Source organism: Athene cunicularia, assembly GCF_003259725.1.
Source record: "Athene cunicularia isolate RWA chromosome 6 unlocalized genomic scaffold, athCun1 chr6_part1, whole genome shotgun sequence".
In the NCBI taxonomy this organism is placed as follows: domain Eukaryota; kingdom Metazoa; phylum Chordata; class Aves; order Strigiformes; family Strigidae; genus Athene; species Athene cunicularia.
Genome location: NW_020799105.1, coordinates 12,330,331 through 12,356,417, shown reverse-complemented (window position 1 = coordinate 12,356,417; position 26,087 = coordinate 12,330,331). Strand labels below are relative to the sequence as shown.

The 26,087-nt window shown below is 49.9% G+C and overlaps 2 protein-coding genes across 3 annotated transcripts in view; one reads left to right on the top strand and one right to left on the bottom strand.

The window, feature by feature from the left end:
- Positions 1–261: 261 nt before the first annotated feature.
- Positions 262–3,934, top strand: LOC113481735 (steroid 17-alpha-hydroxylase/17,20 lyase). Its single transcript, XM_026851575.1, has 8 exons — positions 262–586; positions 1,113–1,251; positions 1,829–2,058; positions 2,285–2,371; positions 2,480–2,689; positions 2,952–3,121; positions 3,201–3,304; positions 3,550–3,934. Exons 1-8 carry the CDS (start codon positions 269–271, stop codon positions 3,816–3,818), a joined length of 1,527 nt encoding a protein of 508 aa, XP_026707376.1. The 5' UTR covers positions 262–268; the 3' UTR covers positions 3,819–3,934.
- A 5,889-nt stretch (positions 3,935–9,823) lies between these two features.
- The window catches only part of WBP1L (WW domain binding protein 1 like), a 25,681-nt gene continuing 9,417 nt past the window's right edge, over positions 9,824–26,087 (bottom strand). The window contains exons 2-4 of one of the 2 annotated variants that reach the window (XM_026851589.1): positions 24,651–24,753; positions 13,554–13,715; positions 9,824–12,139 (exon numbers count right to left, since the gene is read on the bottom strand). In XM_026851589.1, coding sequence (XP_026707390.1) covers positions 11,400–12,139; positions 13,554–13,715; positions 24,651–24,753 — 1,005 coding nt within the window. In that variant the 3' untranslated portion in view covers positions 9,824–11,399. The remainder of the gene's footprint in view (positions 12,140–13,553; positions 13,716–24,650; positions 24,754–26,087) is intronic. The other variant, XM_026851590.1, reaches the window with a different exon arrangement.

Here is a 26,087-nt window from a genome sequence, read left to right as displayed (position 1 = left end):
GCCCCAAGGATGAATCCAGCCCCAGGCATTCCCTGGCTCAAAGCCTGCTGGATGCAGATCCCCCACGGCCACCCGGTGCAGCCATGGCCCTGCTGCCCTTGCTCCTTGTCAGGTGCCCAGCTGCAGATCTGGCCATGGGCCCAAGAGCTCAGTTCTCCCCCTCCCCATCCCCCAATAAGGAGGCGAGCCTGCCTCGGGGTCAAGGCGATGACCCCACAGCCGGTATAAAGGCCCCCTGCGCTGCCGCAGCCCCGCAGCCAGCCCTGCCATGCCGCTGCTGGGGGCCCTGCTGCTGGCCCTGGCCCTGCTCTGCGCCTGGGAGCTGGTGCAACGGCGAGCCACCTTGGGGATGGGGACAGGTTTGGGGCGCCCACGGAGCCTGCCAGCCCTGCCGCTGGTGGGGAGCCTGCTGCAGCTGGCCGGGCATCCCCAGCTCCACCTGAGGCTCTGGCGTCTGCAGAGCCGCTACGGCAGCCTCTACGCCCTCTGGATGGGCTCCCACTACGTGGTGGTGGTCAACAGCTACCGGCATGCCAGGGAGGTGCTGCTGAAGAAGGGGAAGGCTTTCGCTGGACGGCCCCGCACTGTGAGTTAACAGCAGGTTTTGGGGGGATGCCCTCCCACTGCAGCATTGGGTGAAGCGGGGGGAATGCTCCCAAGAAAGGCACCGGCACCCAGCAGGGTCCATCTCCTCTCCCCATCCTGCCTGCAGCAAAGCAATGGCAGGGGCAGCCCCTCTCTGTGCCGTTCCCCAGGGTGAATACTGTGCATCCTCCACCCTGAGGGTGTCCGTTCTCCCTCAGGGATGGCTGCATCTTGGGGCATGGGGATGTGGGTTCAGGTATCACCAGGCTCCTTGCACCCCCTAGTATCCTGGGCACCCCAGCCCCTAACCCTGGCATATGTCCCCAGACCTCTCCATCAGTCCTCACCAGGGGGGAAAGCAAAGCTCATGGCCTGGGCTTTGTGTGCCAGCACTAACGACCAACCATCCCTGGGATGAGATGAGATGCTTAACCGCCCCCCCCCGCCCCAGCATCACCCCTCTCTGACACACGACCCCTGGGGGGCTGCCCTGCAGCGGGGTGACCCCGGGGCTGCTTGTCCCACAGGTGACCACAGACCTGCTGTCCCGGGGGGGCAAGGACATCGCCTTTGCCAGCTACGGGCCCCTCTGGAAGTTCCAGCGCAAGCTGGTGCACACCGCCCTCTCCATGTTTGGGGAGGGCTCGCTCACCCTCGAGAGGATCAGTAAGTGTTCCCTGCCAGACCCCAGGCTCCCTCCCATCTCTGTCTCCCTCCCACACTTAATCTGGGCTAGACTTTCCATTTCTCTGTGCCCTGACCCTCTGGGAACCAAGGGGAAACTCATTGGCTCAGCCCGACACCCCAGCACACCCCACCCCACCCCACCCCCAGTTTGTCTAGGAGGGGCTCAGTCCCTCTCCTTCCATCCCCAGTGCTTTACTCACACTTCTCCCCATCCATTTTCTGCCCTGAGCTTTGGCTCTCCTCACTCTCAGCTGGGGAAACTGAGGCATGAAGCCAGCTCCTGGCTCACCGGGCTCCCTGCTCCACCCAGGAGGAGCATCAAGCCACACATGGAGACTTCCCTGTGTGTCTCCATCTTCTCTGTCCCTCCCCAGCACCCAGCACAGTCCCTTCTGCCCATCCCAGCCCCTCGGGGCTCAGCCCTGGCTGGGAGGTTCTCTCTGCAGGCTGCACACCCTGAATAAGTGGGAAACCCTTCCTTCCAGCCCCTCACTTGTCCCTTCCATGCCCTCAGCTTCATCATCACCCCCTTGCCTGCCTCTCCCTTCCACCTCAGTCTGCCGGGAGGCTGCATCCCTCTGCGAGACGCTCAGCACTGCGCAGGATATGGCCCTCGACATGGCCCCTGAGCTCACACGGGCTGTCACCAACGTGGTCTGCTCCCTCTGCTTCAACTCCTCGTACCGGCGTGGGGACCCCGAGTTCGAGGCCATGCTGGAGTACAGCCAGGGTATCGTGGACACCGTGGCCAAGGAGAGCTTGGTGGACATCTTCCCCTGGCTCCAGGTGAGCAGGCACACAAGGACTGCCTGATCCTTTCACCTTGGATGAGGAAGGACCTGGGATGTGTCCTGCGGGAGGGAGCTACCTGAATCCCCAGGGGTTAGTTGGGTCCCTGCCCTGGTGTCCCACAAGAGCCAGGACCTTGGTGGGCACAGAGCAACTGCCTGGGGACCTGCAGAAGCTGGGCTGAGCTGGAGCCCCTTGCTGTAACGGGGCTTTTCTCCTCTAGATCTTCCCCAACAAGGATCTGGCCCTGCTGAAGAGATGCCTCAAGGTCCGGGACCAGCTGCTCCAGCAGAAGTTCACCGAACACAAGGTGCCAATGGGGCCAGGACAGGGAGATGCTGGGGAATTTTGGGGTGCTGGAGCTGGGGTGGAGGGGACTGTGCCCAGGACAGCCTGGCTCACATGTGTGCCCTGGCAGGAAGCCTTCTGTGGGGACGCCGTGAGGGACCTCATGGACGCCCTGCTGCAAGTGAGGCTCAGTGCGGAGAACAACAGCCCCCTGGCACCAGGGCTGGAGCTGACCGACGACCACCTCCTCATGACAGTGGGGGACATCTTCGGGGCTGGTGTGGAGACGACCACGACTGTGCTCAAATGGGCTGTGCTCTACCTGCTCCACCACCCTGAGGTAGGGTCCATGCCACACGTCGGGGTACCTGGCTCCCTTTGGCACCAGGAACATTGTAGGGGGCTTTGGGGGAGGCAGGTGCCAAGAGAGATGTCAGGCTTTGCAAATAAGCTGGTTCAGGCTGTGGGCATTTTACTTCTGCCCTGCACAACCTGTGAGGACATGCTGGTGATGCTGGGTGTACCCCACTGCCACGAGGAGCCCCTGCACACAGGGCACACCTCTACCTGTGCTCCCATGCCAGCCCTTGCTCTGCTCCCAGGTCCAGAGGAAGATCCAAGAGGAGATGGATGAGAAAATCGGCCTGGCACGTCACCCCCACCTCAGCGACCGCCCACTGCTGCCCTACCTGGAGGCCACCATCAGTGAAGTGCTGCGCATCCGGCCCGTGTCCCCCCTGCTCATCCCACACGTGTCCCTTGCTGACACCAGGTGAGACCCCCAGGACACAGCTGGGATGCAGGCAGAGACTGTGGGAGGGAGCAACTGTCTCACTCTGTTCATCTTGCAGCATCGGGGAATATTCCATCCCCAAGGGTGCCAGGGTCGTCATCAACCTCTGGTCCGTACACCATGATGAGAAGGAGTGGGACAAGCCCGAGGAGTTCAATCCTGGTGTGTTGGGTGCTCCCTGTCCTCCCGGGTAACAGGGACAGCAGGGTGGGCAGAGTGGGAGAGGCTGAGCCTGGGAGAGGCTTAGTGGTGGGAGGTTGGATCCTGCTACCCCCTGGCAGGGACATTTGCACCGTCTCTGCTCTTTCAGCTCAGTAGGGAGGGACATACGTGTGATGAACTTGGGCAGGTCTCAGGCAGAAGAGACCGATCCCTGCCAACACCAATGGTACCCCTTCCCCCTGCAGGCCGCTTCCTGGATAAGCAGGGCCAGCACATCCACTCGCCCTCACCCAGCTACCTTCCCTTTGGAGCTGGGATCCGCGTCTGCCTGGGCGAAGTCCTGGCCAAGATGGAGCTCTTCCTCTTCCTGGCCTGGGTGCTGCAGAGGTTCACGCTTGAGTGCCCCCAGGACCAGCCTCTGCCCTCTCTGGAGGGCAAGTTTGGCGTCGTGCTGCAGGTGCAGAAGTTTCGGGTGAAGGCCAGGCTGCGGGATGCCTGGCGAGCCGCCTCATGATGGGGATGAGCCCTGGATCCCAGGCAGTGGCGGGATGGAATGGGATGGGATGGGATGGGAGCACAGAGACTGCCTGCCCCATGGATGTGGGGTGGTCTGGATAAAGCTGTTCCCAATGCAGCCTGACTCTGACTGGTTTTCAGGCAGGTGATGAAGGGCAGGGGAGAGGTGGGTGTGTGCCTGAGATGTATGGTGGCCCCACAACTCCATGTGAGTGCTGGGCTGAGCTGTAAAGCCACAGCCCCTTTGTGGGGCTGGTAACACAAACAGCCCCTTTGCCCCCCCAGCGGTGTGGGGCCCATGCAGAGACAGCCACGAGTCATACAGACAAGCCCCCCTCCCCTAACTGCTGGGGGAGAAGGGTTCACCCCAGCCAGGTAAGGGGGGAAAAGTGACCAGTGGGCATTGGGCATTAGGGATGCCCAGGCTGTGCCCAGTGGCTGTTGCACCGGGTGGGTGACCCTGGCTGGCCCCTGCCTCAGTTTCCCCACTGGGAGCAGGGAGAATGAACACGATGTGGACTGAGAGCTGAGCCTGCCATGGGGCAGGGAGAGTCCCCCAGCCCTGCCTTCCCCTGCCCTGTCCCAGGACAGTGTCCCCTGCCAGTGGGACAGGACAGGGTGCTCCCGCCAGTGGGACCCCCACCTGCTCCTTGCGGGGAAAAAATAAGGAAACAGCTTGGAGGTTCCTGCAGTTTTAGCTCCCAACGGCTTCCTCTCCCACGGTACGCAGGCCCACACACGCTGCCGGCACGTGCAGGCGTATGCACACAGGTGCCTGCACACGTGTGTACTTAGAAGTGTGTGTATGTACACAAAAGCACAGGAGGCATATTTATGCCTGTTGACACACGTGCATGTATGCACACACATATGTGTATGCACACATGCACACATGTACACATGCAGCCCCTTGCAGACGGGACGTGAGCACCTTGTAGAACCGCAGGGCCGTGCGACCCTGTCCCACCTGCGAGCTGCAGGCAGCCCCAGCTCCGGCCGAAAGCGGGGGCTCCCATCGCTCAGGGACACAGCAGAACACCCAGACCCTGTGGGCTGAGCTCAGCTGCAGGCCCCCACACTCGGCACGTGGGGACCTCAGAGCGGGGGGCTGCTGACACTGGTCGTGCAGCACCGTGTCCCGAGCAGCGATGCTCGCTGGCTGGCTGGGTTACCGCCGTCCCCTCAAGCAGCAGAACCTTGCCGTTAACGTGAGGGGCTGTGTTTGCTTCCACTGAAAACCACCGTGCCAGGGAGGGCAGCATGCAATTAGGTTTCTGGTTCTCTGTTACTTGACCTCTTAATATTTAACTAAATAGCAACACAGCTATGGCTCAGGACACCTGGAGGGAAAGCAGCCAGGTTGGAGGGGGAAAGCCCCACACGGCCCTGGCACAGTGCAACACCCCCAGCCCTACACACCTCCACATTTTCCCCCTTTTCTATTTCCCCCTGCCCCCTCTCTTGCTAGCGGTCAGGAAAACTGACATAAAACCTCCCCACCGCTAAACTTTCTACTCTGTGTGTCAAAGCGTACATTTTCTTTCAAACTGCTAGCACTTCACTTTCATCCAGTCTCCTCATCGCTTGGCCTCTGATGCCAAATGGGTCCCATCAGCCAGCAGCACGGCACAGGGACCATGGTGAGGCGTTTGCAGCCTGACCCAGCGCCGGGAGCATCTTCCCTCCTCCCAGTCCATTCTTGTGGTGGCTCAGGGTGGCAGGGAGGGGCTTGCAGAAGAACCACTGTGCACACACCTGCCCCAGGGATGATCTTCAGGGTGATTTGTGCAGCTGACCCACCAGGAACGGGGCAGAGGGCAGTGCAGCAGGACCCCAGCCCTGCTGCTGCTGCTGCATGGAGTCTCTGCTGACTTGTAAGGACTGAGCTTCACACTCTTTTCTGCTCACCTGCCCAATTCCATCACACCAGGGCTGTCACTGTCCTTCCCCTGCCCCAGATCCTGTCCCTGGCAGCATGTGCCAGCAGGGAGGCTCCTCTCCAGCATCCTGCAGTCACCAGTAACCACAGCAACCTGATGCCTCCAGGACCTCCAGTGCCTTTGTGCCCCTTTGCCAAAGTACTACATTTGCTCCTGGTAAGTGAAGGGATTTTCTCCTTCCCAGAGTCAGCAGGAGGCCTGCACCTTGCACACACATTGCCATGGCCAAAGCGCTTGCAGCAAGGTCTGTGCGCTCACAACAAGTTCTCAAGGCCAGTGTGTACCTTGAGGCAGAAATGGGGACTTCGGGACCGGGGATGTTTCTAAACCAAAGAATGCCTCCGGTCACAGATGCTCACACAAAGCTTGCACTCCAGCTGGGTTTCCCTGTTCGACAGGGCCAGCATGTGCTGCTTCTGGGCCTGGAGACCAGCCATGTGCCGTGAACACCATCACGCTGAGCCCAGCCCCACCGTGACACGTCTTGCCCCCTGCCCCAGCCCACTGCCTCCCAACCAGCCAACTGGGAGAAGATGCCACCGTGGAGGTTCAGTGCTCAGCCAGCTGCTCACACCTCATGAGCCGGTAAACAACCACAGGCATGGCTGCTCCCCGCTCTGGGAATGGGCAGAGACTCTGCTGAATCATGCGGCTGGTATTTATGTCCTGACAGCTGCTCCGGGACCATGCTGCTGCGCCCAACCCCTTGACCCCATCAAACAGCTTCTGCTGCCGAGGGGGGTCACCACCAGAGCAGCAGCCCCCCTCCTCCTCCCACCCTGCTGAGACCCCTACAAACACTGGGGTGCTCCTAGACGCAAGACATGCAAATCCACCATCTTGGATGAGCCCTTTGCCTTCAGACGTGGCACTGGGCAGCCCAGTGACACAAAAGGTGGGGGGGGATGAGATGGCCATGCCCCTGGAGAGCCAGGGGGACCTTGGCATCTACCACCAGGTTTTGGCTGGCTGAACATGGGCAGCCACTGGGAACACCAAGGCTTTTGCCACTGAAACAATCCTGCTGCTATATCAGCTTGGGCCACAATGGGTCCCTGTCCTCCCTCTGTGGCCTCTCCGGGTCTTTGCAAGGGGGGAATCAGGACAGGAGGGAGTGGGGCCAAAGGTCTTGGAGGAGAGCTCGAGGGAGTTCTGTTTCCCTGTGGTGGAGGGGTCTGCAAGGGAGAAACCAGTAATGGTGGAAAGGATGAAGTGTTTTTATTCGTGTCTGTTCCCGCACTGTACCCTGGGAACCCCATGAAGCAGAGGCACAGCTCATTGAGGTGGGACCTGATGGCACCAGGCAGAGCAAACCTGGGCCTTTCTCACACAAACTCGTTTCAGTGGGCACAACCCAGCTGCACTATGGGTCTCGGCTCAGGAGACCTCCAAGGTTGAGGGGCTTCACTTTGCCCCAGGCCCAGGACAGCCCTGGGCTGTGCTGGGGAGCCATGGCCAGCACAGGAGGAGCAGGCAATGCTCAAAATACCTGGGGGCTTGGCAGCAGGCATGGCGCCAGGCAAGCTGAGTAAGCACAAACTTCGGGACACAGCTGTTCATCGGCCAAAAACAAATCGAGAAACAACCCGGCAGGCTGTGACCCCCCCGCCCCGTCAGAGAGACTGCAGCGTTTGCATCGCTGCCGCCACAGGCCCCGGTGTGGGCACCAGGCCCATCTGATAACAGCAGATCTGTGCTGCAGGGGAGGGGGGAACCAGCTCTGACAAAGGCCAGCAACTCATCCCAGCCTTCCCAGGCTACTCGCCGTGGGATGCTGTGGGGCTTGCCTCCAGCTGGGGGGCTGCTGGACTGCCCCTCCACCCCGGTCCAGACTTTTCCTATCTAAACAAAAGAACCCCCGGGATGTGTTGCACAGGGAGGGTGAGTGAGGGGCCAGAGGCAGCAGGCTTTGGGGAGAGGCAAGTGGAGTTTATTCACCAGAGTGGGACAGTGTCTCGGCTCCCTGCCAAGCTCCGCTAGGAGCGGGTCACCACGGGACGAGCCCAGGCAGGACATGCAGAGGAGACGAGGATATTTGGCTGTGGGAGCCCGGGCTGTGCTGGGCAGGAAGCAAGCACAGCACAGGCTCTCACCGCTGACGCATGTCCCTGTCCCCGAGTGCCGAGGGGCACCCAGGGAGCCCCAGGCTCCCATCGCCCGGCAGCACAGCCTCATGCTTTCTGCAGAGCCTGCTGTTTTGCTTCTGTCCTGGAGGTTTTCTCATATTTCCTGCCCCAGGAAGTTTTTGATGACTACATGTAACATAGCAGCTTAACTGCACCTTAGCCTTCCTTAGCCTCAAGTTAGGTAGGACAAGCTCCGAGAGCAGGTTGCCAGCAAGCACCAAGACACACGATTCTCTCCTCCTCCTTCATCTTCAGCCAACACCCATCTACTGGGTTGTACAAACACACGACAATGTGCTGCAGGAAAATCGCACAGGTGTTCCCAGAGTGGGAGTTTGTGTTGTCAGAGCAGAAGAGTCCCTCAGGAACACCAAGGCGATGCTGCAGTACGCACTGGTCCCAGGAGCCCCCGTTGTGCCCAGGGGACTCTCTCACTGAGCTACCGCATGTGCTCTGCGGCGCCTGACCCCACGCAGCACACCCCAAGCCTGCCAGGACGCCCGCTGGGTCCTTGCCCTTGGAGCCAATTTCAGTGGCTGAAAATATGTCATGTAAGCAGTGCTGCACTGCCACAGGCTCTAGGAAAAACAGACTTCAGGTACTATTGGCATCAACACTTACAGCACATTGTAAAGAAAAACACTGAGCAGTGGATTGACACTCGTTTGCTCTCAGTTGTGCTGCTGTTTGCAACTCCGTTTTGAAACGACATATTCATGACTCCCAGAAGATGCTTGTCCCTTAGAGCTGGCAGCGGGTGGGGTTGGGTGCTCAGGTGTTAGAGATGCACGCCGGACCGTGTCCTCACACCACCAGCATTTCACACCCACAGTGTGCATTCAGGGAAGAGTTCTGCTTAGGCCTTGCTGGCTTTCTACAGAGGGGTACATGTGAGGATCAAGCACCTTTCTAAAGCTCCAAAGCTGGAGTTTTAAGAGTCCTCTGCCTGTGTGTTTTCCCCTGAAGAGGCACCAGCTGTCCCGCCCTGCACCACTCCTCTTCCCCACAGCAGCTGCCCCTGGTCCAGGTCTAAAAACTGAAGCACCAACAGCCACACAGATAGTCCTTCTCCTCCTCAGGCACATGTGAGCTTAGGAAACATGGTTTGTGCCCTGTTTGTTTTGACAGTCTTGAAAAGCCTGAAAAACCCCAAGAAGTCATAAAGCAGGCACACTACTGCTTCCTCCTGACTTTTTAAGATTAGAAACATCAGCTTGGCTTATTGGTACTCACCTCTCTGTCCAGAGGAGTAGGGGGTTCCCTCACCCTTAGTGGGATGGCAGGAAAGCAAACACCGAGATTTGTGTCTTACGCCAACAGAAATGTTGGCAAAGGCTCTCCCACTGGCCGTTCCCAGGATATACACAGCACCCCCCCACTCCACAAGGACTGATGTGCTTTTTTAGCTTCCTCTGTGATGCAAGGAACACCACCAGGTGCCAATATGTACAGAATTCCTAGGGGTGGCACTAGGGATCTTTAATTCTCTTCTCAAAAGATACACGTGGTCGGTGAACACAGTTGGAAGTGACCAGTCCCCAGGCGGCCGCAGCGCACACTGAGCCAGCCTGGCTCTGGGGCACACACAGCCTTTCTGTCACCACTCAAACTCCAGGCATCCAGGAACAAGGTCTCCTGAATCCAAATCAAAGTCCTTCATGCTTAAAAGCACCCTAAGACACAAACCAAAGAGCCATCTTCATCAGCTGTTCTGATGGAAAAGAAAGTCTGTGACGGCCAAAGGAGTGAGATTCTCCTAAACCTTGTAAGGTAAAAACGCTCTCTTCAAACATGTGGGTAAAATACTGAAATAAGCACCACTTGTCTTGCTCTGCCATCTGTATCCATAACTCCAGATAAAAAACCAGAACAAAACCACAAACTAAAGACAAATCTTGTTCTTAACCTACAGAATGATACACATACACACAGGCAAGTTATCAGAAAATGCATTATATTTTGGTTTCCACCTCATTTAAAACTGATTTTGGTTTTCAATCAATCAAATCTGAATATGTCTGAGTTCAGTTTTCAATTTTTTTTTTCCCCCCTTAACAGTAATGATCTGGACGACCATAATTATAAAAGGGATGGGGAGAAACTTTGAGAACAAGAGAACAAGATACATAGTCTGAACTGTGCTCTCTTCCACGCGAGCACTCTAGGGAATGTTAGTTTCAGCTCTTTGTGTTTTGGGGTTTTTTTCCTTCAGGTTGTTACTAACAAAATCTCTACCGTTTATTAAAGCAAAGCTACAGTAATTTTTCTTGCAGTCTTACAGCAGGCTTTCATATTACCAGTAGGACTCGCATGCATGGATTGCAGTCACACACACACGCTCACAGACATTATACAGTAGCCAGTTGCCACCATTAAAAAAAAAAGAAAAAGAAAACAGACATTCATTTCTTTTAAGTGGTCAACATTAGAATCGCACCAAACTTTTGGATCAAAAAAAAAATACTGCACAGGTCTTCCACATCTACATGGTAAGTCATCCCTTCGCAACGGACGGAGCTCTCGTCTCCATTTGTTCAACATGCATCGCTGAAGCTTGAAGGCACGCTGGCCAAAGAGAGCCCTGTTCTGTTTTTGTCATCTTAACTCAAGTGTGCTGCTCTTGGGGTGCACAAAAAAAGGAGAAAAATAAAGCCAAGCCCTTTTGCAGCACACCGGGAAAAGGTCATTCGGAGACCACAGTACTTGGAAGGCAGCCCAGCTGCCTGGATTCTACTTCTAACTGTGCTCTTGGAGGCATTGAAGGAATAGACTTGTCTTTAAAAATTACATATAAAGGCAAATATCCGCAAACCTTTTCTTTTCAAACTGCTTACGGTAGCCTAACACTCCTGGAAGAAACTGGTCCTTCAGTCACCAGCTTCAAGTGGGAAATTTCCTACCTGCTGTCTTAAAACACTGAAGCACCAGAGATTATAGGGCTGATGTGTTCAGGCATTCATCAGCTTCAGGAAAACTTAACATGAAAAAAAAGGCTAAAATTGAAAGAAATCCCCAATGCCTCAAGAGCACTATATCAAACCAGAACTCTTAGGCTACTGACTGCCGGCACTGTCAGAAGCTGTTTGCTTCTGGGAAGACACCTGGAGGTTAAAGCCTTACGGTGATTTTGCATCCTCCCAGGGTGAGATTTGCTGAGCTTTACTGATTGTGAGATAAAGCAGTGTTTCAAAAAACTAAAACCAACAAACTCATAGTAACCATCACCAAAATCACCATTGGGAAAATTCCATTTGTTAGAAGGTCTCATTGAGAAACATCAGTCCCTGCCCCACAGAGCAGGATGGACACGATTAACAAAACCCAGAGTGACCCGTCCCCCGCAAGCCAGGCCTTCAAGGACTAATCCCCAAATTATATTGGAGGGGGAGAAAGAAAAATAAACTAAAAGAAGAAGGTTGTATCACCTTTTCCTCCTGTTAAAAGTTTTAATCCTCTTATTCCACTTTTATTTCTTTGTTTTTTTCCCCCAATTCTCCCTTCCACTCTGCCACCTTAGCTGGGGGAGTTATTGGTACAAGAGTTTGGAGAGTCCTGCTCATTTATTGTGTTCAAGAGTACACACACCGGCTGCCGGGGCAGGTGGTGGTGGCTGTGTTCACGGTGCTGCTCTTCCGCAGCACTAAAAAGCCCTTCCTCCTCGTCCCCGTGGGGGCGGCCGCTGCAGCTGTCGCAGAAGTCCAGGGGCCCATCCAGAGCATCATCGATGAGCCCGTCGAACTCCTTGAGGTCATCGTCATGATGGCCCCGGTTGCATACGCAGACTTCGATGCCCGAGTCACCAGTGAAACGGCGCTGCCTGCCCGGCGTCTTGTCCTTCGCATCGGGAATGGCGCTGCTCTGCTCCAAGCTCTCAGAGCTGTAACCTTTCAGCAGTTCCTCCTTGCACTCTGTATCCTTCTCGGGACCGGCCCTCTCCACTAGTTCGGCTCCCGTGCTGGTACCGCCAGGCTCGACGCTTTGCATTTTGGCAACTGCTCGCTCGACCAGTGTGGTGGTGGAGGGCTCGGGGTCCCCAAGGCCGGGGGATCCAGTGCTGTCAGTACTGCTGTTATTGCTGCTGGGCGCTGCTGAGCTGCTCTGTGCTGGCTGCAGGTTTCTTGGTGTGTCTGGGATTGTGCTACTGCTGCCTGCTGGGACGCACTGCTGATGTAAGGCACTATAGGGTGGCGGGGGTGTCGGCGGTCGGTTCACCACTTCCTCATAGGGAGGTAGTAAATAATTTGGCAAAAACCCTAAAAGGGGGAGGCAAGGAGGAGAAGTTACTTCACAAACAGCTTATTTCAGGAAATAAGTCATTACTGCAGGTCGGAATGTCATTTGTCATCTACCAGCACCTTCCCACTGAACAGCTCAACAGGCTTTACAAGGGGTGCTGAAACTTGGCCCAAATGAGAAGCTGCAATTGTGGGACAGGAGGGCACCATTACAGGAGGAGATGGACACAGCTGGAAACAGCAGCCTGATCTCCTGGCTCTCTAGTCCACACTTAGGGCTACCAGGCAAGCCTCCCCCCAACCCTGTACTCCAATACAGCCCCATAAACTACCCCAGGGGATGAACTGCATTGGCTGGAGGGAACAAGCTGGGAGATAACTTGCCAGCTGTCTCCAACACTGTGTTCTCAGCTGAGTTTCCACTTTCAAGAGCAAAGACTTCATCTCACAAAGCTTTTTGCAAATATAAGGAGACACGAGCAGTTACAAGGAACTTAGGATCCTGGCTTTTGGAGGTTGTTTTAGTGCTGGATTCAGTTTTTCTGATGTGGTCAGAATAAATTGGTAGTACCAGCAAAAGCATTTGGTTTATTGTACTTGCAGCCTCTAGAATCTATGAAAGACCTTGTTTATTTCTTAAGAGGCAACAGAATAGTCTATACAGACAGAGTAGACTTAAATACTACAAGCATTTAAAGACAGCACTGCAGTTTTCCATGTACAATTGCATATCCCCAGTGCTGGGGAGGAACAGCCTGCTAGGGATTATTTCTGAGGTGGCTGCAAGAGTTTAACCAGAAAAGCAAGTTCATACATGCAATTCAACAGTCCATTACAGGAAACTCAGTTGTGATACCTCCAGTCAAAAGGCCGAGACTTGCTGTTCTAGCACAGTGTAGCAGGGCATGAGGGAGAGCACAAAGCGACTGTACTTTCCCTGAGCCATGGGCAACAGCTCCTTTGTGTGAAGTCCTAGGGCTGCTCACCAGCAGTGTGGTCTGGGAATCAGCACGGTCCCTGCTGAGGCACCACTTCCACCCAGTCTGTGTGACTGAATTTCATGAAGCCACTTCCCACATCTCAGTCCCACCAGCAGCAAGTGCAGGCTGGAAAGGAGGAGTGTCCATAAAGTCCTGAATGAGATATTTTAAGACCCCTCCCAGAAGAACACGCAGGGAATGTCTGCACTTGCAGCACCAGAGGTGGGTGTGAGGTGCTGTAGCTGGTGTGGTTCGACTCAAGGGGGCTCAAATGCATCCAGGAGCTGGAATATGCCACCCCCTCTCTACAAGCCAAGGTCAGGCAGCAAAGCTGTCCACCACCTCTTGTGGAGCCCAAGCACTGCTCCCTGCTTCCACCCAACACGGGAAGCTCGCTGCTGCCCTGCACCCCACGACCTCCACGACCAGGAAAAAAGGTGAGAGATACTTACGGAAATAAAATGGCAGGGCTGAATAGTTATGGGCTTCCCGGTAAGCGATCAGGTTGATCTCATGTTGCCGCTGCTGGGCTTGAAGACGATGCTTGGTGCGCCGGTGATGGCAAACACAACAGCAGCTGAGGATGATGATGATGGTCCACACCAGCCAAAACCCTGAAGCGGTGGAGAGCAAGTGTTATTCACAGTATGAGAGCCACATCCAAACCCAGGAAACCCCACAAAGGCAATGGAGAAGAAAAGCCTGGATCTGAACCCTGCACTGCTCTAAAGACAGAAACTTGCATTGCGCCAGGAAGCTTTGACACATACCTGCCTGTGTGCGTGACTGCTACTCTGGCAGCCTCGACAGAATCAGGTAACTCTGTGCAGTTTGGTACAGTGCGGAGTATGTTTGACAAGCACAACTCTGGAGGAGAATGAAACATGGGGGCAAGACTAAGCTCCCCACCACTATTGCTCCCACCCCTTGGATATCATTTCTTCTAGCCAAAAATATGAGCAGAACTGTGAATAGCATTGAACTTGTCTCCCACAGCCACTTTGGTTTGAAAATAACAATCAAGACACACAAAAGACACTCTGCAGATCGACCACAGACGAAGAGAAAACCCCAAGCGCTATGTTTTGCTTTTGTTTGCACTGCTCTTTAATTTCCAGCCCAAATCCTTCATAGCTATGTTTAACAAAAACATAATCCTTTTACATAAATGTCTCAAAATATTTTAAAAACTTATTTTTGTATTCAATGTCTTAAATTATCCAAAATTAAATTAAACTAGCCCCCCACTCTGAATCCTCAAGAAACCTAACTTCTGCTCCAGCTGTGGTCACGGCTCGTTTCTATGCACTGTCATACCATACGTATGCTGTTCCTTAAAAGGGAATTTTAAAAGAACACTTCCTGAATTTTCTCCACTCCCTCCAAAACAATAACTCCCCCTTTCCGCGAACCCCCCTTCATGTTTGCATGCACTAGAAAAATGTTTCCAAGACACACTTCAATGAGCTACAACATTCACTCCAGATTAGGCTTTTGCCTCCTGCAACTACAGCCCACAGCTCTACCTGCCTCAGAGGTGTCTGTCATCTCCAGCTTTTTTAAGCTCAGTTTTTGCAGCTAAGGATACCAGGAGAGCTCCCCCTTTAGAAACATGTAGGCCTGGCAAACACTCCTCAGCAGAGATCACAACACCATTTTTCTTTTGGTAAGACTTTTCTGCCTCTCTTCATTATTCCCAAACTGTCTGGACAAAATGAAGACTCCTAGTGCTACAGCCCATTTTTAGGCCATGTGAGAAAAAAACTGCTTTTTTCTCCACAGTAAAAACCTCTGGTCTCACCTCTACAATACCTTGATGTTTTCAGCATCCCCTGCTGAGTTAGCGATGTTTTCTCTGCTAAGAGCTGGGTGGGGAAAGGTGAACAGTTTAGGAATTTGAAGAATGAGATGAGTATTGCTCTGGCTCAGGACAAAGTGCAATCGACCCATATCACCCATCTCAGAGCCCTGCATTGGGCTGTTTGTAGGGGAACTGGATATGCCGTATTGTGCCTCCGAGCATTTTGAGCAGGGACCTTCACCTCCCTGTGTCGTAATGCAAATTCTTCATGTACTCTGGCACAGCAAACTGAAATCTTACTCTTGGCTTGCGCAACCAATTTCCCCAATGGAGTGGATTTTGCCTTATGCCCAAACTTATCAAAACCTGCTATCAGATGAAGGTGTTACATGTTCTTTTTTTTGTTTTGGTTTGGTTTTTTTACTTGGCTGGAAATCAGGGTTCCTAGGCAGCTTTTCTAGCCAGCCGGCTCAGCTGTATCACAATGGGCAGAGAGAAGACTATGATCTTAGCTCCAGAGAAGCAAAGGACAAAGCACTAGAGGTGGCCTCTGCACTTCCTTCAAACCAAGCCGAGAAATTGTCCACTACTCTCTAATCACTCACCTGCTTTTAAATAAGCCTTTTTATATAGACTAAAAGAATTGGCCTCGTCCACCCTTCCCTACAAAGCCAGTCATTTGCAACCACCCCTGTACCCCTGCCCCCTGGCACCACCAGAACCTTGCCATGCAAACGCAATACACACTCTCTTGCAGTTTGAGGACTCCCACCAATACACTTCATTTCTTGCTAAGAGAAGATCCCTTGGCTCTTGCTTGCTGAGGAAGCAAGAACACACTCATCAAAACCAGGTCATAGGCACAGCATGCCACCATGCACTGAAGCAAGCCTGCAGTTCATCTTCTAAGTATTCCTTATTTTTGAAGAGCACTCCGTGATCATGTGTTCAAAAACAATGGAAAATTACACCCAGCTATCCAGGGATTTTAGCTCTACAGTTTTGAAAACTTTTTAAAGTTAAAAATGCTTTTTAACACATTTGATCATGTCCCTTCCCAAGAACTCTAGATCCAATGGTAGCAAGCAGCACTTAGTTAGTTAAGATGTCCTGGAGAACTGCCACTGTTAAGCAATTTCAGCTGTAACAGCCGAATTTTTCTGCAGGGAATAACTGCTCCCACCCAAGCCTGCATCCAGAAGATTAAAAAAAAGTATGTCTTTAAAAAATTTTTCTACCCATTCCAAAGAAATCCCAAAGTGCTTTGCAGACAAAACGATGCACAAGCTCAGAGTAGGGGTCAAAGTAAGCTCAGCCATTCCTGGGAAGATGTGCGGCAGCTCTGTAAACAACAGGCAGTAACAACATATAACAGTTTAGGATAATAAATTAATGTTGGATCCTACTGAAACCACAGGTGGCATTTTAAGTAAACAGATCATAATTTACTGCATTGCAATCTGGCCACAGTGCCAGGAACAACACCTCCATTCTCGTGCAAAGGGTCTATTGCATGCTCGCAACCACAAGTGGATGAGATCTGTTGTTTTTCATGGGAATTTCCAGAAAAAGAACCCACTAATACCACATTATTGCCTGGTTTCATTAACCGCTGACAATTCCTCAAGCTTCTAGGAATTACTCAACCCCTGACTCAGCACGAGCCCAAGTTCTTGCCCAGATGATCACAGGTGGTCAGCAGCATGTGCCCACCACAGCCATTTGCTGGCTGGGATTCTGGCATCCTCAACACCCCCACCTTGTCACACAACAGCACATCTGCACCACAGGGCCAAAAGTCTCCCTCTAGTACACAGGAAGCAATAGGATGGGACACCCCTAGGTGCTGAGGCACACGAGGGCCTCCTTGGTTGTTGCTTGAGCCAGGGTGCCAGTGCTGAGAGAAGGATCGGATGCAGCTCTGGTTGCAAGTCTAGCATGGTGCTGGGAGTCCAGGGCCTCCATAAAAGGCTCTACAACATGCCCTAACCAGAAGTCTGGGCACAGCTGTAAATTTGGCTGCAGAACAGAAAAACTTTAAAGCCTAGCAAATATATAGTACAGTCCTTTATTTGGAATAAAGCTATGCATACAAAGCCAAGTACACTTGTAAATATTATGTCTAAAAGTATGGAGTTAACAGTGAAGATGTCCAGGGCTGAGCTGTGCATTTGTATACCTGGTGATGGTTGGCTTCAAACCAGCAGCAGGGAGGTAAGCCTAGCAGAGCACTGGCCCATGCACCCAGCAGCTCCTTTGGCAGGAGAGGAAGAAGGGGAATTTCAAATTCACCCAAAGACAACACTACATATGCAGGAAATATGTAGGCTGAGCACAGTAGCAGTGCACACTAACACCTCGTTCATGGCAAAAGCAGGCACCAGCTCTGCCTCGTGCTGAAAATGGGTGAGATGTGCAAAGGCAACAGAAGTTTGGCATTAAAAGGCCTCTAAAAGCCAGGTAAAACTGGGCTTCAAGTTGCCTTCACCATTCCCAAAAGCCTTCCCTATGCTCAACATGTGTCTCCTTCCCAAATGGACACAAACTGATTTTCAACTGCACTGTGCTGAGCTATTGCTGCAGTCACTAGAAAAGGAGGAAAGGTTGGGAGACACCGGGCATCCTGAGTCGAGTTTGCCATTAAATGTCTGATCTGAGAGAGACTATTTCACACTGCTAACCTGGCAGTGACCACGGGAAAAAAAAAGCTCGTGGCAACCTGAGGGCAACATGACAGGCAGAGAGCAAACAGGGTCACTGGAAAAACCGCTGGTGGACAGCACCGACAGAAGCGATGCACTAGTTTGCAGCTAAACATGCATCAGGGGATCACTGGACTTGAAGGCAATTTCAGGTTTGCTCTTGGTTTATGGAAGAGTCAGAAGCTGAAACACTCTCCTGTCCAAGAAAGGCTGAGTCCTGAGAAACACTGCTGTGTTTTCTGTCAAATTCACTGATGATGCCAACGGGTGGATAATGAAGAGGTTGAATCAACCAGAGGTTGAATCAGCCACAGCCAAGGAGCTGAGTTTTGTCAAGAGATTTCCCTGACAGAATATCAAAACCTTTCATAAAAACAAAAAAGTACCACCAACCTCTTACCCAGCATCAGTCAGGCTCAGAGATGTAAGCTCTACATGAGTGGCAAGCTCAGACAGTCAGAACAGGAGCTGCAGAAAGACCCGGGAACAGAATTAACTCCCATGAAAGCCATCTCTCAGAAGCAGAGAAAATACCGAAGAAAGAGAAGGCTGATATGTTTACAGTGTCCTTGGGAAAGGGAGCCCCATCACATGGTCACACACCAGAGATGTCTTCTACCAGCTGTGAAAGAACAGGCTTAAATCTTCAAGAAAAACTTTTCTGGGACACTGACCATAGTTTTGCTCAAACTTAAGAATAATTAAGAATAAAAAAACCCCAGAGCATTCCCCTCCTCGTGAAAAAGTGGGGAGCAGCGTTCAGTCTGATGCTGTACTGTATTTGCTGTCTGGGATGTTGCCATCAGCATTCCCATAGAGGGAAGCTCCTTTTATCCTGTGCAAAATGGAAAACGTTTTCTGGAGCGTTCCAAGGGTAGGAACAGAGAAATCTGCCCTCAAGTTCATGGTAAACTTGGGCAAATGCCATTGCTCTGTTGGCAGGAAGTCCCCTAAAAGCAAGCCAAAACATACTGCAAAGTGTTTTTGTGTCTGCCTGACAAGCATCTGGGTAATAGCTTTGGCTCCATGAGAGCTGGTTATGAACAGAAGGAGAAGTGGGACAATTTCATTGACGAAAAAGTTATGTCCCAAATGGTGGCCTCACAGTCAGCCATGGCTGGAAAAAAAAAGTCTTTCACAGGGCCAACCCTATCATCAAAAATAGGAGAGAGATTTAATTGGTACCACAACCCGGATGCACTTGGGTTTAATAGTGTCCCTGGCGCAGAGATTGCATTGCCTCCTGCCACTTCACACACGAGCCTGTACGAGTCAATGCTGCTGCTCAAGAGTGCTAGATGAAGGATCCAGGTCATGGGCCTATGAACATTTTAAGAAGGAAAAAAAAGAAGCTGTTGAATGACGTGGTCTTCTCCTGCTTGTCTCTTCCACACCTCCTGCTGCCTCCTCCACCTCTTCTTGTGCCAGCAAAGTTGTGCGCAACTGTGGTTTGAACTGGTTTGAGGGAACCAGAGCAGGTTGAAACTCATCTGCCAAACACAACAGCAGCAAGAGAAAGACTGTGACTTTCAGTGACAGTTTTATGTCATTTTAAATCAGTGTAACTGCAGCTCCAGCCTGACTACACTGCAGGAAAAAGTTACTAAGTATTTGTACAGTACAATAGCAAAATAAAAAAGCTGAAGGCAACATCTCCAACTCCTGCTTGCTTGCTCCCAGACTGGTAACAGACAAAAAGAAATAGATGTTAACTGCAGCTGGTTTCTAGTTTTCAGAATACCATCCAGTATACACAGTATGTCCACTGCCATGAGATAAGATCGAAAAAGGCACATTTCAGAAAAATCCTTTGCTTATCTTGCAACAGCAGTCAACTTGAGGAGGTAAATCTGCAGACACTGTTTTTATGCCTCTCTCCTGGGGAGGGAGCCTTTGCAGAGCAATTGCTCCTGTGCTCCAGCAGACATGTTTTTAAGTCCAGTCAATTCCATCTGATTTACCCCTCCCAAGACATCTTATGTTGGTAAAACGTATGTTGAACAGTGGTCTAACCGAGATCAGAGGGGAACATCCAGCTGAGACCATGTCCAGGACATCTGGGAACAAGATCTGGGAAACAGTCTGCACCAACAGATCTGGATATTTGCTGGGTTGGAGAATACAGGCAGAGGTTGGAGGTACAGCACCAGCAAGCACTCTTGCCTTTCCTTGCTGTTTAACGCAGAGCAGGTGGGAGCACGCCACACAGGGCAAAAGTCAGTATCTGCACAGTCTGACTATGGAGGACAGCTTGCCTTCTCTGTATTTGTGAATTTTACAAGCCACACCAAAACAAGCTTAAAGATGATTTTACTGTCTGGATTAGGCTACAAAAAGTACAAAGAAATCAGAAAACAACTCCCTTGGTGACCCTATTTATCATGAGTTTCTGCACGGTTGTGACATCTGTTTTGTTTGCCCTATACTTTCAACTAGGCTTTGTCATGGGAGGGTTATCTCTGAAGTACCAGCTGAGGAATAACAGCAGCCAAAGGTGAAGTTTGATACACCTAGGAAAGAGAAAGCAGGTACAACCATGTAGGACGCTGGGTGAAAGGCAAGAAACAGGGCAAATCTCTCTCTGAAAAGGCATGTGGTTATACTGAAGGATAAGATAACACAGGGTGAGGAAGAAAACACAGGACTGATGAGTTGTTTGAGGGGTTTGGAGACTGCAGCAAAGTCTTGGAAATGAAATCTTATTATAAAGCTGACCTGGAACACGTACGTGGTACAGCAGTTGCTTTAGTTTTAGAAACTAACCGTATCCTTGCCAAAATTTTCTGGCAGCACGCTTTTTGGGGAAAAGATCTGTCTAGAGATTCCAAGGGGAAGCGTGCAGAGATGAGCAAAATGTTCGAAATCAGCAAAAACATCAACTGTGCTGCCTGCAAACAGAACATTTTTTTCCTGTACAACCCTTCCACTAGCGCCCAAACAGTCAAGATCTTTTTTTTTTTTTTCCTTTCAGAAACAGAGGGGCTCAGTAATACTGCTAAAGCAGTCAAAACAAAGCAAAATAGGCATATCCAACATCTGAATGCTCACTCGGGCACTGTACAACAAACCAGCATTGGCGACAAGTGACCCAAGACCAGTTAAGCCCTAATTTTGAAATCCTGCAACAGAGATCTATCTTCTGCACGCAGTGACCAGCTGCCTGTTTCCATGCTCCACAATTCCTGAAGCATAGTCTACTATTCTTCCAACTGCACCATGCAAAACACTTTCTATAGATTTGCTTGCCGTGTTCAAGGCCTCTGGAATCATCTAATTCCATGCTGGTCCTTGATAGGCAAGGAGAGACACAAGGATAGATGTCAAGAGATTTGGATTTGGTTTTCAGTTTACATTATACACTTAAACTTGGGAAAATCGAGAATAGCTGAGCCTTAATTCTTAACTTGCAAAATGCAGGAACTGCATTCTGCGATTACCTTCTCTCCTGTATTTTAAAAAGTGGCATTTTGGAACATTTAAGCAATGACACCTATCAGGCCTGGACAAAGGCCAACACTGGAAAACTCCAGCAAATCACAATCACTTCATAACAGATCTGAGTGAGAACTGTTAGTAAGCAAAATCCAGTGGCTGCTGCCATTCTCCCAAGGCCACAGTCTCCTCCTTAGGGACTGTGAGCTCTTTGCAAAGCCCACAGAAATTGTTAGGCTAAGATGTTGAACCAGCTCAACCACCATCCAAACAAACACCTTTCCCTACGTGAGGAAATGCAACACTAAAGCTCCTTCTTCTCTTTCACTTTTTATTCTATTTTAAGAAAGTGGAAAGACATAACTGCACTTTTTTCCCCCATGTTACCAGCCAGCAAGCTTGAGCTAAGAACTAATTAGACCTTTACAGAGCTATTAGACCTATATAAATCTGGATATAGTTTTATTATTTGGCAACATGGCACTATTTTTTTTTTTTTTTTTTTTAAATAAGAGATGGGTGGGGAATTCAAACGAGGCTGTTATCTAATTTTAAACACAGGCTGTCCACCTGCTTGGCATATCATGTTCTCCATTCCTCCACTCCACCCCTTAACAAAATACCACCTTGATTTTTGCATCCTATTCCACTACCCTCAAGGATTGGATTATAATTACTGCAATGTTACTTGCTGTCTAGAAATATCGAGATCAGACATTCTCAAAGAGAAACTTCCCACAAATTCCTAAACGAGGAAAAAGATCCTTTTTATGGCAAAAACTCCAAGCGGCCACAAGACAGGATCACATTTCAGAAGACAAGTCTAAAGACAGACTAGTTTTCTTTTCCATTTCAAGTGCCACCCTCCTCTGTTTCTTTTCCCCACAAAGCTGTGGTGGTAAATAAATCTAGGATTTAATTCAACAGGACTAGCAAGAGGTCTGTTTTCAGGCACACAAAAAGCACTGGTGGTCTGAGAAGGTCAAGAGGAGCAGAAACTTCTCAAAAACTATTTCAGTACGTGCATACACAGGTTCAAATCAAAACACAGAACAACCATGAAGCCATACTTAAAAGGTGCTGCAAAGTTAACTGTTCATTAACCAAAATTTATTATTAACTTCTAAAAAGCTAATCTATTCCCAAGCATGTAGAGCCACTGTTCTCCACACCACCAATTCACTGTTCATATTAAGACTATTTACATATAACATCACTGCTATTCACCTTGAAGGTCTTAGGAGTGCCTCACCACATGTACCTACCAAAGACACACAGCAATACCTAGAGCAACACATAAGTTCTGCAGCTGTGGTCGTAAGCTCTAGAATACGAGCTTTCATTTAAAGGACATGCCTCCCCTGTGCCTCCCCCACTACACCCTCAACTCAGAAACTTTTCTCTATCACTCCTAATGGCAAAGCAAGCTTTGAAAACACTAATCAATTTGAAATCAATGTTGGATGTTTGCCTGAATTTGCAGAAAGCCTAGCAGAACAGGTCTCATGTTCGCATTATTCCCATCATCTCAGTGTGGTATATGATGCTCTGCAATGCAGAAGGACTGTGAATGTCAACGTAGAAACCCATTTCTACAGAGGAACCATCCAGCAGTGCATGCCACTAATATGTTTATTCCATTATCTCAGCATGACCTGCGTGCCTGCCCTATAAAGAAACGTGAAATATATTCTGCCTCCTTCTAACAAAATCTGGTTTTATCTTCCAAGAACTTTCATGATGCAGCCAGGCACTGCCAAGTACAAAAGTCTGTGCCATACTGAGGGCGCAAAGATAGTTACAGTAAAAATAATTCCATTAAAGTGGCAGGGGGCTATTGTTCAGACTGTATTGTTTGTATGCAATTCAATTAAGTCACTCTTTTAAGATGTCCATGGAAGAAACATGGCGACTGTGCAATAAGCCGTAGTATGCAGCTGTACTCTATGCTGTTGCTCAATTTAGATCCTGCTTGCCAGAGAGTCTGTAAACCCTTACATATATGCATCTTCCTCTACATACCCACCCACACAAATCCAAAACTGGGTCTGACCTTCCCCACTCTGCTTTGTCCATGCACCCCCATATAGTCCAAACAAATTCCAGCCACCCGTCCTGCCCGTGCTGCCAACAGCTGAACCAGGCAGCCCTAGGCAGCCATGTATTTGTGCCTGTTTCTCAACCTGCTAGGGTCCCCAGAGCTGCCCCCGCCCTGTCCTGAACTGTTTCTTGAACTGTTTGGAGACTTCTGAAAATAAAGCTGCTGTAAAAAATCTGCAGTACATTCAAATCCTGCCATTAGTATCAACACAGCCAGTCGCTACAGTCTGATGCACACTGTGTCTTGGAAAAGTCTGAAAGAGTTCTGTTTAGTTTACAGCCACATCCTCCATGCTTCTCTGGTTAATTTGAAAAGTAAAAGTGTGTTTCCAGACTAAAGGATGAAGTGTCAGCTACTCCTGACCTTGGATCCAGGTTAAGTGACAGTCTTTGTGCTTATAATACATTTCCACACAAGCACTACTTTCAGAAAGTGAAACTGGGCACAGCAGAGGGATTAAGTGAATAGCACAGTTGCGTAAAGGCTACAAGATACCACTGGGTGTGGTAAGAAAGTTTCTCCAGTTTCTACCGTGGGGATACAATGTTCAAGAGTTCCACATTTCCATACTCTGGGAGCACAGATGTCTCCTCAGCCTAGGTTCCTGACAGTACAACAGCTTGTCAACATCAACGTTCAACCCTTTGTGCTCCTCCCCTCAGGAAAGGAAGACACCATCAGACTGGCACAACTCTAAAAGTTTGCCCTTAAAATTCAGTATTTCTTATTTTCCTATCCTTTCAACTTCCTATTTTCCACATATCTTGATCAGAGTTTTGCTCACCTGCTTTGACCTACCTGCTGCTGTCTAAAGGGACTTAGCAAGTATAGTCACTCAAACACTCACTAGAAACCTGGGTAGTTTCAAATCCCAGATTTTGGGAAACAGGAGATAAGAAGGGTTGCAATGGGCAATGTATGTTCCTCACCACACGCAGTATTCAGCCACTGTCAGCCCATGAGATATTCCCAAGACCCTCTCCACCCAAGGAGCTGTGCTCCAAAAACAATGTGTCCTGAAAGGAATAAACGTCCTGGCCCTGATCCTTGAAAGCACAGCTTGAAAAATATAAATTCGATTTAAACTCATTCTTGCAAAGAACTAAAACATTAAGATGAAAGATACTGAATTAATTATCTGTTTGAGTGTGTCATACTCTAGGGTTGTGTGCATCGGCATTTCTCCCATGAGCGTGGTTTCCTCACTCGCATACAATGCTAGTTTGAGTAACCTCAGTATTGCCCAAATCAGCGAGAAGACCAAACAACAAATCTCCAGTCATGAATGTGGCAATACGACCTGTTACTCCTCAAAAAGCAGCCAATGCCCATCTAAACAACCCTATTTCCCTTGCCGTATCAGGTCCACTCAGGTTTGTGTTGCAGCAAAATGCAATGGCAATGCATAACAAGGGCTGAATACAAAATCCCACGGGACACAAGCCAGACCTGTAGGATGGTATGAGAGCCATGCAGATTAGGAAGGGAAGCCATACAAAATGGAAGGACTTACACCAGAGTTCATAGTAGTAGTTGCAACACTGGGATTGTCCACAACAGTGGCCCGTTTCACATATGTAACTTTGATTGTTGACACCCATGCAGGTTTCCTTGTCCTAAAATTAAACAGACACACTTTTAAGATGCTTTGTAAGTATCTTCTGTAAATGTAATCTTTTACTCAATGATCTGCAAGCATTTGAAAAGTCACAAGTTATGGTCTTGGGAAACTCTAAAATACATAAAGAAGTTAAAATACAGCTAAGGATCACCAAAAACCATGAAGGAAGAAAACCTCGTATCTCCAAACTTATGAGTTACAGTGCTTTATCATCTAGTCTGCGCTGCTTTCTCATCATCCCTTTCCTTTTCCATTAAAAGTTATCATGTTTTAGGAGTCAGACATTCTCTTAAGAGAGAGACGTCATTTGTTCCACATTTTACACAATATTGCTGCATTACTGAGGCTAAATGCCAAGTGGAGGAAATGCATTCATAAACAGAACATTATAATTTGAGAGAAGACTGCTTGGATTCATTTAGATCTAAATGATAATTACAGTATGTTCCTGCGAGATTCCAATCTAAAATGATTCCTTCATAATTAGCCATGTGCTTTACATAAGATCAGCATTCCTGTAAAACTTCTTCCTGGAATAGTGTAGTAGTCCAGGAGCAAAGCCAAATCAGCTGTATGGTATCACCCAGCAGGTCCTCAGGACACTCAAGAGGGAAAAGGACTACAGTGCAAGATCTCATTCCCTGATGTGGTGCATCACTTCACAAAAGTCTGCACTTTCCCACTACTCTGAAAACATGGGGGGGGGGGCAACTTTTAGGAGACACTATTGAGCTAGCACAGTATTTTCTGCTTTAGGCATGCTATTCATACGGAAAATTGTAATTTTAGTCAGCAAAAGAACTAGAAACATGACACATCTATTCTCTTATTTGTTCTTACTAGTTTATTTATACTTTTCCTCATTTTTGTTGGCCTTGCAGAGTTAATATAACTGACAAACAGCATAGATTTTGGCACTCTCATCAACAGAATTGAGAAATTAAGATCCCATTGCAAAATTGCAATCCTGTTGATAATGCACAAGCCAGAAAGTGACCAGCTGGGGTCCACAGTTGTGACACATAAGGATCAATGTGACCTATTGAACCAGTAAATGAATCACATGGAGCTGGTGAAATAGTCCCACAGGGCCATTTCAGGAACTCCTCTGCATCCCAACACTGATCTGTCTTTGATCACCTGTGTTTACTACCCCAAAATTTGTTCCATTCAGTGTTGTCTGCTTCAAAGAGCAGCAGTAAGGAACACACATCAGTGTCGTTTGGCAGCAACATATAACAGCTTCAACATCACTATATTTTTCCCCACTTGGAGTAGTCCTGTTTTCAAAGACTTTCATCACATTATACTTCTATTTGAACTTCCTGA